At 44.0% G+C, this 12,495-nt stretch overlaps 2 protein-coding genes across 7 annotated transcripts in view; one reads left to right on the top strand and one right to left on the bottom strand.

The window, feature by feature from the left end:
* RPS6KA5 (ribosomal protein S6 kinase A5) overlaps positions 1-8,908 on the bottom strand; it is an 83,289-nt gene extending 74,381 nt beyond the window's left edge. Inside the window, exons 1-2 of one of the 2 annotated variants that reach the window (XM_087747507.1) lie at positions 8,346-8,908; positions 671-751 (exon numbers count right to left, since the gene is read on the bottom strand). In XM_087747507.1, the coding sequence (XP_087603633.1) occupies positions 671-751; positions 8,346-8,418 (154 nt within the window). In that variant the 5' untranslated portion in view covers positions 8,419-8,908. The remainder of the gene's footprint in view (positions 1-670; positions 752-8,345) is intronic. The other variant, XM_087747508.1, reaches the window with a different exon arrangement.
* A 302-nt stretch (positions 8,909-9,210) lies between these two features.
* DGLUCY (D-glutamate cyclase) overlaps positions 9,211-12,495 on the top strand; it is a 51,043-nt gene continuing 47,758 nt past the window's right edge. For 2 of the 5 annotated variants that reach the window (XM_087747511.1, XM_087747509.1), the window contains exon 1: positions 9,380-9,609. The gene's annotated coding sequence lies outside the window, so the exon portion shown is untranslated. Of the gene's footprint in view, positions 9,237-9,379; positions 9,610-9,643; positions 9,666-10,156; positions 10,235-12,495 lie in introns of those variants that run through there. The other 3 variants (XM_087747510.1, XM_087747513.1, XM_087747514.1) reach the window with 3 other exon arrangements.

Genomic DNA, 12,495 nt, shown 5'->3' on the forward strand with positions numbered 1-12,495 from the left:
ATATATCTGTCAAGAGTGCAAGAGGATGTACACTCCAGCATCGAGCTAGCCATATTTCTAGCAAATAGTACCATAACATTTTGGTGTATGCAAAGATGCCTTTCAGAAACAGCGGCTTTGGGAAAGCTCTTAAATTAAGAATTGAGTGCAAGCAAAGCAGTTTTGGAAACAGAAAAGTTACTTCTCCATGCCCTTTTTCAAGTCTGTTGATGCATCAGCTGAAGAGTACGAAGGAAGGGAACTAAGCTTGAACAGGAACAAAGTACTGCCCAAGTCAACAGGATGAGAGTTTCTCCACAAATGATCTGAAGCTACGCATGACATAGCAGTATAAAGGATGGCGGTACATCATGAAAACACAGCAGTAAGCTGACAGCACCTTCTAGGAGACATGCTAACTGCACAGTGCACAATTAGAAAAAGCTTCCATTTACTGATTTTCTACTGTAGTCCATAGTAATCAGTATTGGACCAACACAGTAAGGAGGAGAGTACGCAGCTGAAGGCAACAGCAAGATACAACAGATCAACCCAGAAACAAAGACTAAAGTGAAAGGACATCATGGCATCCATAAAAACAAAGAGGAAATAGTGGTACTCGTCACAACTATCACCTCTGGAGGCAAAAAGAAAGCAAATATCTAGAAATATTTCCACTGTGAAGACAAACCTCCACATGCAGGGACACCCAACGCACGGAGATCAGTATTGTCGTTCTCAGCCTCCTGGAAGTAGGACAGTCTGTTTAACCCTGGAAACCAGAACAAAGTATTTCTGCTTGATGGAGGATCTCCAGATGACATAAGAGACATGACTGTCACCTGCACTATACCTGAACTTTGAGACGGCCAAGTGTGAAGTAAGAACTGTGCAAGCTGGTACTGTGTAACGACTCTATTTGCTTTTAATTGTACTTTTATGATCTTAAGAAATAATACTTCAACAGTGGTTGTTTTCAAGTTAAAATGTGCTGTGTCCCTGTTTTTGGACTCCATTGCATACAGGTTTTTAAGCAGACAAATGAAACTAGAGCTTCCTCTACTGAACTAGATCACGCAGCCTTCAAAGAGATGCTCTGCCTGAAAGCTGCGACTTGTCTCTGCTATTCACTGCAACATGACACCAGCTCTGCTGTTTTATTGAGCAGAACAATGAACCTCAGACAATTTAAAAGCAGAACAGAGAAAGCAAGAAGGAAAAACAGGACAGAAGATATTCTGCAATATTTCAAACTATTAAGTATTCAATGCCTGGTACCAAGATCAACTTGATTCTAACCTATTACTTCAGAGAATGGCCCATCTCCACTCACCTAACAGACCTACTTTAAGTCACAGCAACAAAGAACAGATGCTGTTTTCAAAGTTATATGAACACAAACTTGAGATTATCCCTTACTCAGAGTGAAGAGTGGGTGTTTTTCCTTGACATTAAGCAAAACTAGCACATTCCTTTGGGGGGGGGGGGGGTGTGCAGCGGCAACACACCACGAAAACCACCACGTAACAGAAACCACACAACTATTGCTTGTTAGACACTGAAGAAAATGCATCTAGGACGTTATACTGTTTTTCTCCTATATGTAAAATTATGCTTTGATTGTAACTGGTTACAGCAACTGAGAACTATTTGTGAAAGGAAGTGAAAAAATATTCCACAGTCCTTGAAAGCTGACAGACCATCACCAACTAGTAATTGTCAGGTCACTGAACAAGAGTATCATTTAATCAGGACAGGGAACTATCTTACAAAGTTAAAATGGAATTTAAAAAGCATACCTTCTCAAGGACTACCTGCATTTTTTCTTAGGCCAAAAAAGAATTTAGAGCAAAAATAAAACATGCACACAGTTCTGAACTCACACCAAAGAAGAGAAAATGCATTCATGTTACTTTGAACTCTAGGATCACAACTAAGATAACTGGGGTGGCAACTGTTCATTCTCTATAATATTAGATGCTTCAGGAGAAGACCATCTCAACTGAAAAAAAAACCAAACAAAAAAAAAAAATCAAGATCTCATAAAGCTGCTGATCCCATTCTAGAAGGCCTGGAAGCCAAAACTTTACACAGCCAAAGATGACAAAGACCTCTGAAGTACTAGCTAAGCAGAATACAGTATGTGGAAATTCAGAAGCATGAAATGCTGTGGGGAACATGACAGGAAACTATCATTACCATCATGAAAACAGACTGAAGCTGCGGAAGACTATCCCGCCAAAGTTATCATTTGCACATCAGAAGCTGAAATAAAGACAAAAGTGTGGACATCTGAGATTAACGATCCAGACTCATAAGAGTCTGAATTGGAAAATACTCCATGTTAAGATCCATTTGCATTCATCAGCAGTAGCCCTTTTCCTATTACAGAGGCGATTTTGCTGTAAGGTTTGTCATTACTGTGAGATGAATCACTATGAAGTCACCAAGATTCAACCTAGAAGCACCTCCATGTTTAGCTAGAAGCTTAATGTACAGTAACATAACACATCACATAATAGTCAAAAAAACACAATGTAATTAGGCAAGTTGCTAATAAGTAAAGTTGCTATAGATAATCTAATGCTGAATGGAGTTGAAACAGTCAGATCAAAATAACAGATATCTAAAGATTGTGCATACTTTTTCAAACAAGAAATTATATCTAAGTGCAAGATATGAATCAACTGTGGTCTTCTGTATCATCAGAAATCAGTACAACACTTCAAAAAAATACACTTTATTTAATCACAGGCACTTTGGACACTGTTAAAAGTAACAATGTAGATTAATTTATCAACAAAAGAAGGGCAACTGACAATTTAAATGTTGATGGAAGGTATTTACATATTAGTTTATGCAGACATTACCCAGGAAAGTTAAGAATTATCTTCAGAACTATCCTCTCTCAGGTAAAGCTTTTATAACCATCTGTTCAAGCCAGCATAAAATATTTACAGGTGTGAACAAAAAATGGGAAGAGGAAACAGTCACAATAGATCCCAAAACAAAACACAAAAACAAATAAAGTGACTGTGTGTAACGCGAGTCCTTCATAAACCAGGTCATCTGCCTATCGACAGAATGAATCAGAAGCAAAGAAATCTTAGCAGAGCTTGCACTTCATCATTAGGATTGTATAACAGTTGAGAGAGAGAAAGTTTACCATAAAGTATCAAATGATGCCAAGCAAGGAAGGGGATCCAATAGAAATATTTACAGGAAGAATATAGCTGCAAATCACACCCTCAGATACCCAGGCTTTCTCATATGTTTCAGCAACTCTGGCAAGTGTTTTCTGGGTTACCTCCTGAATAAAATCCTGATATGTCTCCTAACTCTTTTGTGGAATCCAGCATGAGCTTTTAAACCGTCACATTTAGAATACATTGGAATAAAGCTAAACAACAGGCTGAGAAGGAAGACTGCAACTACTGGTCCTCATTTATATCAGACATTTTATAGAAAATCACTGAAGCAATGAGAGCAAAATGAGCAATGGCACCAGACCCTTTTACAGATCATTTTAGCCAGGTTTGTTAGATTCCAAAGCCTGGGGAGAGGGCGGGGGGCAGAAACACAGAAGACCAACAGTCATTCTCCTCCTTCATAACGAAAGCTTATCATAATCAAAGTTACCAGAAGACAGATAACAATAAATTCCTAGACTACAAAACATTTTTTTAAAAGTATTGATTCTGTAAAGAGTGAAATCGAGAGATTTAAGTCGTATTAAGGATGATTCATAAACTTACTCTCTTAAAACACTCTTTATACTTCCCACAGCAATATGAGTACACATATATTTTAGTGCTCAAAAGAGAAGAGTAGAAGTGAAAGCAATCCAATCTTTGAAATATTCAACTATTAATATCTCCTGATCTCTAAACAATATACAGAATTAGTACAGAGTCAAATTAAAAAAATCTGTGTCTTACAGAAAATATAATTTTAAAAGTATCTTTAAACTTTCATAAGAACATTTCCTTTTAAAAATAAAAACCAAAATACTGTAGAGGTGCCAGGTGTAGCTCCATAGCAAAGGTTGAATACTCTATTTAATGCATGATTCATCATGTTTTTTAGCCATAGGAATTTTCACAATGCCTTACAATGTAACACGAAGCTTTACAGTTTACAAATAAATCCATTCCAGTTTAAGTTCTCCTTTAAGAAGGGGTAACTAACAATTTGCAATATTAAACCCTTCAAATAGTTCATGTATTTATTGTCTGAAGTCTTTTATAGTTTCATACTGAATTATAAGTTAGACTATTTGACTCAAGTGGAAGTTCCAAATTCTTCCGCCGCTGGAGCCCTGCAGCCCATTGCTAAGTTGGCTTCTGCACTATACAGGCCTTTTCGTATGTCACGTGTTACAGTCAGACTGTAAAGCAAGTTACAGTCAAACTAAAGCAAGTTCTTTAGCCCAAAGTTTGTGAGAGCATTAAAATGAATCCAGTATCCTCTTCAAAACAGACATGCCAAAAGGAAAAGAACAAACGTCTTGAGGCAAAACAAGCAATATATATACAGGCTATTGCCCATATATTCATGGAATGTCTCAGAAGTTCCCTTCAAGATGCCAGTTTTGCTAATCTCTGCCTCTCACCGGGCAGAGCAGGGAGTGCACATGCATGCTGCAAGATGAGCAATCTCCTACCTAGTCACATACACTCAAGGTTCAGGATCCTTGGATCTTTGTTTTATTTTTTCCCAAAAACAAGAGCTACAACAGAAGCCAATGGGGCGGGGGGGAACCTCACTGTTAACAGTTCTATTTCCTTCTTCCCTTCCTACATCACAGGTCTTTCCCTCTCTGACCATATCCTTCCATATCGCACAAAAATTTTTCTCTAATAGGTTTTATATTTGCCATTGTTCAGTTCCACGGCATTACCAGGAAACAGAAAACATGAAGAGGCAACGGTATTCTTCTTTCACTGTAAATAATACGTAACTTCTCAGGTCTCCAAAAAGATTAGAAGTTGTACTAACTCTGAAGTTAGCCTTCAAAAAATAAAACCTTTTCCTTCACAAGATTCCAGAAACAGATGCGGCAGAAAATTTCATTTTCTTATTACTTTCACTGGAGATCTTCAGGGAGAATCAGAGACAGTCACCACTTCCTACCATTTGATCTTTGGCATGTTTGTTGTTCTACTTCCTGAAAAAGAGACAGTGATTCCACTTTCGCCAAAAAGTCATTTCCTTCCCAAAGTGAGAAAAGATGGTGACTATTCTGAAGTGGCTGAATTGTGAGGTTTCTATCAAGGAAGAAATGGTTTGTGTGACAGGAAAAGAAAAAAAAAATAAGGAAAAAAGTTGCTAAATATATTAGGAGAAAATCATTATTAACTGAAATGTGTCCTAAAAGTCACTGCTATGTCTAATCCACAAAATAACCAACTGAAGGAACAATCATTGAAGCATGTGCATGCTTACAGTTTCCCCAGCAGTAGGGGGACATTATGATTCTTTGCATCATTAAAATAAAATATATATGTACAGCGCAGTGCCCAGTATTTGTAATACAGCAAATCACATGGCATCTCACAGAGGCACTCAAGTGTTATGCCCCACAGTTCTTTCCCTATCACAGACTCAATCTACATGCCTATGAAGTGATGTTTTTTTAGCAATTGCTTTTTGGTCACGCAACAGAGCAGTTTCAGGGCCCTAAGAATACAGGATATAGAATTAAAATCAAGGTTGACCCTACATGTCAAAGCCAGCACTGTAATTTCAAAGTCAAAGTTTAAAAGAAGTCAAACCATGGTATGATAGGGTTAACAATCAGCTGAGAGCTGTGTAGAAATAGAACTGCATATGCTGTAACTGTGCATTTTCAAGTCTCTAACTCGTTTAATATTTTTAGAGCAATTCCAAGACCCAAGTAATTGCAAATGCAAAGTATAACCATAGGTTCACCTGCATTTAGTTGATTTGAATATACAGCTCTTTGTACTTTGAGTTTGTTATCAAGAGGTTCAAGCAACAACTTCCACAATATGAAAATGAGACACTCCCTTCTCAAAGAAGCCACTATTTCTACCACAATAGTACATTCTTTCAAAGCACTGTGGAGACTGACCTCTTTTTCATCTGCCAACTGACAGCTACTTTCGATATGTAATTCTAAATCATTCAATTAGTCACAGAGCTAGCAACATCAAAGAAAGAATACAGAGAGGAAGGGAACACTAGAATCTAAACAAATTGCACATTAAAAAGATATTCATGGTATACAACCTCAGTATGTAAGAACAACGAAGATCCTCTGGCTCCAGTTCTAGTTCTTGCACGTCCCCTCACCCTCCTTCCCAAAATGACGCAAAAGTAAATAATCATGCTGCATGCTTTCGAACTGTGGTGGGTTGACCCTAGCCAGCAGCTAGGCACCCACACAGCCAGACCCAGTACAAAAAGCTAAGAAAAATATCCAAAGTAACCTACAGATTATTTCTATATGTCTATATCAACAGAAGCTGACTGCAATTTTTCTCCTCAAATTATCATATCTCTGTGCATTATGTAGAGACAAGTTCTGAAACAGTATCTTGATACGTCTTGCATAGCGATGACACTATTGACACCTTCAGGAGTAGGAGTCTCCCAGGAGTACATGACAGAGCAGCTCCCTCCTCCACCCTAATGCTCCAGAAATAGACAAGCCATTGCTAGAAAGCATTTTTCAGAAAGCAGAGTTTTCTAAATACTTAATAAGGAGAAAAGAATGAGGAGGGGAGAAGCAACTGATTCCTATTAAGCTGAATTTCAGAAGCTTAAAAAGACACAAACACAGTTGAGAATTTTTAAATTAAAAGCAAGTATCGGTACTTCCTGAATCTATAAAGCTTTAAGATCAGGATCAAATTTAAAATTACTTATTATGCTATATTAGACAATTCTTTGTCTAGTTTATATGAATGTGTTTATTCCTCAAGCTATCTTTAAATAACTATCCCACAGGGATATGTGTTGTCTCAACTTTTATAAAAGAAATCTAGACATCGCTAGGTAAATATATAGAATGAATGTGTTCCACTTCCTTTCCCATTACTCCTTTTTCTCCTGCACACTGAAATCTAGCAACATCCAGCGAGACAAGTATATTTTCCACCAGCTCTTTTGCTTCTTCTTGAAAGAAGGAAACTACAGTCCCTTTGGTTTCTGCGTAGCTATCAGGAAGAGCGCTTTTTTTTTTTTTTTTAAGCTGCAGTGATAGCTACGTTCCACTGGGGCACCTCCAGTGAGCCCCCTAGACCCAAGCGACTGGGGGACAGAAGGCTGAACGGGACCGAAGAGACCCAGCACCACCACATGCCTTCCCCATCGGCCCATTAGAGAATGCCAACTACATTAACCCGAGGGGCACTTCTCTCAAACTTTAGCGATGAGCAGCATCACAGACTTACTTTTACTTCATCATGGAGGAAAAAAGATGAGAGAAAAGGAATGAAGGACATGGGTTAATAGCACCTCCATTGTTAATAAATACAGAGAATAAACATCGTGATTATGTTTTACACGCACTTCTAAATTAACAGTAAAATCCAGATTTACTGCAGTATTCAAGTTGCCTGGAAACTTCTGAGAAACACAGAGTCCCTATTAAAAATATATGAAGATCTTCTCCAACACAATAACCTACGACAGAGCATTTCTGCTGTATCTTGAAAGGTCATATATATTTCACGTGTTGAACTACTTCTCCAGAGGGTCTTCAAGTAACCACTAAGCTACAAGAAGATTCATAGGCTGAAAAGCCAGATAACTCTGTGGTTACATGTTGGCACGTTCCCCTCCCTACAATTCCGGCATTTCATCGAGGTCAGAGAAAAGCTGTCACATAAAACGACATCATTTAGGACTGTAACAAACAGCCCCCCCCATACTGACATAGCCACAAAAGTCAAACACACAATTTAAAAATTAAAAAAAAAAAAAAAGAGAGAAGAAGAATGGCTAACCCTTATCTCCTTCAAAAGCGTCAAATACCACTGGGGAAGTGGGACAGGGGGGCCAAATACGCAGCAGAAGTCCAACTGACATACTTTTTTCAGAAATAAAAGAAGGGAGCCCCCCGCCCCCATCTCACACGCTCCTGCCCATGTCTTCCAGCTCATCCTCTTTTTTTTTTTCCTCTCCGAGATTTCCCTACCGGTCCCGATCAACTCTCTTGAACCTCCTCCTCCTCCTCAGCACTTCTTCCCCAAGTCCCAGCAGCCGGGCCCCCTGCGCCACCCCCCGCGCTTCCCGCCGCCCTCCCCTCAGGCAGGAGCGCTCCCCTCGGCGCCGCCGCCCCGCGCCCCCCCCCCCCCCCGCCGTGACCTCCCCCGGCCGCCCCGGCCCGCCCCGCTCACCGTTCCTCAGCTCGTGCTTGACGGTAAGGAGCGGCAGCTCCCCTTCCTCCGCCGGGCCCGAGGGTCCCTCCATGTTCGCACAGGCGGGCGCTCCCCCGCCCCTGCCGCTCCCCGTGAGTGTGAGCGCGGAGGCGGGGGGACGTCACCTGGCCTGAGGCGGATTATTATTTTCCAGGGGCGCTCCGGGGGAGAGGAGCCATGCAGGCGCGCTGGGGGCGGGGGGCGGCTGCTCTCCGCTCCGCCTTGGGGAAAACGAAAAAAAAAAAAAAAACACCACACCACCCAACAACAAACAGTTATTAAAATACAGGGAGGAACACGCACGTCGGCTTCCCTCCCCCGGCCCTCAGAGCCAGCCCATGTCCTTGCGGCTCCCCTCCCCCTTGCTCCGGCCGCCCTCCCCGCCCAACAGCCGGGACGGGAGCGGAGCCGAGCCGAGCGGGGCCGAGCCGAGCGCGGCTCGGCCCAGCCGGGATAGGCTGAGCCAGACGGGAGGAGGGGGCGCCCTGAGGAGCGGCTCCTACTCAGGCGCTCGCTCCCCCTGCCGAGCGCTCATTGGGCGCGCGCGCCCGCGAACCCCAACGGCTGTTGGGCAGTGAACGTTCTACGTGCCTCTCCCCACCCTTCCGACGAGCGGCGCGCCTGCTCATTGGGCCGGCGGCTGCGCCAATCGCTGGCCCCGCCCCCGGCTTCCCCCCAATCCCCGTACTCCTGATCTTGTTTGTAAACATTCCCGCCCGCCTCTCCCGCTCCCCCTCCGCCTGAGGGCGGGCGCTAGGTTGCCTAGAGAAAAGGGAAGGCGCTGATTGACCACTGGTGCTGGCAATCATCTGAGGGAGCGGCCGTGGCGGCCTTCCGTCGGGTTACGGGCCGGTTCCATCGCGCTTGGGGGTGAGGGGGAGCACCCCTGGGCTTCCCCACTCGCAGCGGCGGCAGGGGGGAGCCGAGCAGGGCTGCAGCCCCGCACGGGGGGAGGCGGCGGCGGGATGGGGGAGCAGGGCTTCCCCTCGCCGAGGGACGCGACGGGGCAGGGAGGAGCGAGGGACGGCCGGGACGGGTCGGGGGGTTCCCGCAGGGCCCTGAACGCCCGCTGAACCTCCGCCTCCACGCACGGCGCGGGCGGTGTGTGCCGGCCCACAGCGGTGGCCCGTCCGTGCGGCGCGGCGCGGCGCGGCTCGGCTCGGCTCGGCTCGGCTCGGCACGGCACGGCCGCCTCCTTGGGCTGCGGCAGCTGGAGAGCTGCCGCCGTCAGTGCGGCACGCCGGTACGTCCGCCTTCAGGCCAGCGCCCAGCGCCGGGTGGCAGCGCCGCGGCCGTGCGGTACGCGGTCAGGTCACGGGGCCCCACGGAACGGGGGCGTGGGTGGCGGGGCCCCGGGCGGCGGGTGAGCGCGGGCCTGGCGCCGGCTGCGCTCAGGGGGCTGCGGGGAGAGAGGCGCCCCGGGTCGCGCCTGACGCGGCCTTCGCTCTTAGCCGGGGCCGGGTCCCCGACGGCCTGGGCTGCGGGAGTAGGCGGCGACCGCGGCCCGGCCGCAGAGCAGCGAGCGGAGCCGTCGTCTCGGGAGGTTGCAGAGGCTGAATTTAGTGAAAGATAAAACACCCTTTGTGGTGGCTGAAAGGTCAGGGAGCAGAGGGGGGCTTGCTTGGGTATGCCGAGGGGCTGACCTGCCTTGGTGTGTTGTGAGGCGGGAGAGGGAGGAGGCCCGGGCGGGGTGCCCGGTTCACATGGCACTGCTTGGGGCATTTTCATTTGGTCCTGTTAGCTGCGTGGGCCACGCTATCCTGACAGCGCCTTTTGATTTCGTTTTTAAGGAGGATGTGTTTCAAATCATCTTAGACCTGCTCATCTCACTTAAGCCTCTCAGTCTGTTATGTTTTGGAAGCAATCTGGTACGTCTAAAGCAGTCCACGTTCCCTTGAGACAGATCACACAAATCACTTTTCTCCCCGTTTCCTACTTACAGTAATTCCTGACTTGTTGCTTTTGAATGCTGTTGCTTCCCATCCTTTGACACTATAACGAGATGCTAATTGACAATGCCATGTCACATACAACAGCTGTGTTCACACAGAGTTCTGGTACATCAGACATCAGTGAAATAAAATGTCTTCTGTTAATCCTTTATTCATATTCCAGTATTATATATATTTTTTGTGTGTGTGTTTGTACACATATATATAAAAAATGCATGTACATATATACATACACACATTTCTACAGTTTCCTGTAGAGAGATTGAGCTGAACTATTTAAAGTTGATAAGAGCTTTCTACCATAGAATTGTTTAAATACCAAACTTTTTTTTAGGGCGCTTTTGGGATTGGTTTTCTTCCCAGAAATTAGAAATACTGTCTAGGGGTTTCATAGTATTCCTGATAAAACTTTCAAAGGTGTTTTCCACAAAGCACTGCAGGTGTTCTGTTGAGGTATCTCCCTGTAGCATACAGTATACACAACTTCATTGAATATGTCCATCCAGTTACTGCCTTTCCAACAGTACTATATCAAGACTATAAATATAGGAAGTCTGATCACAGAAGATGTTTTCAAACTGAAAAATAATTGATTCACTAACTTTTATCACTTGGTTTTAGAAGCCTCTCTATTGCAGAGACAGTAAATGTTACATCAGCATAATATTAAACTACAAAAGGGAAAATAATGAAAATACAAACGGATAAAGTTCATTGTTAAATTACATTTTTGCATCTTTCTAACTAATGGTTCCTTTATACAACTAGCGGGGAGTGTCAGTTTTACTTCTTCTTTACAAGAAGTAACAACCACTTCTGGTTATCCTGTGTCCCAGATGTTACATTTTAAAGAGACTAGTCCTATATTTCATCCAGTGTCTCTACTAGCCTACACTTTGGACTAACTGTCCCTGGCAGCCTCAGAAGAGAGAAACTGAAATCTGACTCCACTCTGTTCCTTACTAGCATTCAGTGTGAGTGAAGCTGGCAAGGAACCCGGTAGTTGTTAATAGTCTTGGTTTCAGATGTTCATAGCTTACAGACTTTATCTGCTTATTTGCCTCAGGCTGAAACTTTCTCTTTTCTCCTTTTAAATTTCAGCTAAAAGAGCTTTAAAGAATGAGGCGCTAACCCTAAAGCATCGAATCAAGGTTAATGATCCATTGCAGTAGCTGCTGACTACTGGTATAGCAAGACACAGTGACTACCCTGTATATTTAGGTTTAAGTTGTGACTGGGCTTGGGAAGTACTATTGCATGAGCTGAAAGTTCGTTGTTATCACTGAGGGACCCACTGATTTGCTTGCATCTTGGAAAAAGTAACTGAGCAACATGGTCATTCCATTAAAATAATTAAGATTTTTTTCATAACAGTCTCTCCAGCCTTAAAATATTTTTGCAGTGGGATTCTGGTGTCATATCCAGAAACAGCAAAGCAGCCCTACTGAGTGCTTGGAAAGCATCCCACCTTTTGACAGACAAAAGAGCTATACTTGCACTGAAATCCTAAACCTCCTGTCAGTAGTCCATGAGTACAAGACTATGCTCAAGTTTCCATTTCAGCTGAACTTTTGGGAGCAGTGGAAGATTAAACTTGGTCGTGTGCTTGATTTAAGAGTGGACCTCCCTTCAGTGGAATGGTCCAGGCATAATGCGCTGGTTTCATTACCTCTGTCACCGTTGTCTCTGAAGCAGTATCACATGGCTTTGTGGTTGTTTGTAAAAGGACACAGTTTTTTCAGCCTTAAGGGATTTACAGGCTGGTGGAAACATACAGGCTACATCTATACCAGAAAATAAAAGCAGATTAGGACTCATTTAGATGTCAGGGCAAGTGGCTTGACATAGCATGGCATAGCTTGCATACACACAGCTAAATTCTTTCCCATTCAAAACAGCGTGGCCTTTTCCATATTGCCTACCGGATTTACACAGATTGCAAGTTGTTACTGAGCTATGCTGGCCCCCAGCTTGTAGGAGGGCATTGCCTGGGAGAGTGCTAGTCAGGGGCCCAACCATTCCCGAAAGCATGCCAGCAGTCAGAAGTATGGATAGTCATGTGCCAGCGCTCAGATTCTGCCTTTGTCCCATCTAAATCACTAACACAGACAGTCACAGAGTCAGATGAGGGAGGAAATTTGGCTTGAGCCTGCAGCCAAAGCAGGCATGTGAAAGTA

This window comes from Nipponia nippon, unplaced genomic scaffold, assembly GCF_047370975.1.
Source record: "Nipponia nippon isolate SJK-2023a ecotype South Korea unplaced genomic scaffold, ASM4737097v1 scaffold_11, whole genome shotgun sequence".
Classification (NCBI taxonomy): Eukaryota; Metazoa; Chordata; class Aves; order Pelecaniformes; family Threskiornithidae; genus Nipponia; species Nipponia nippon.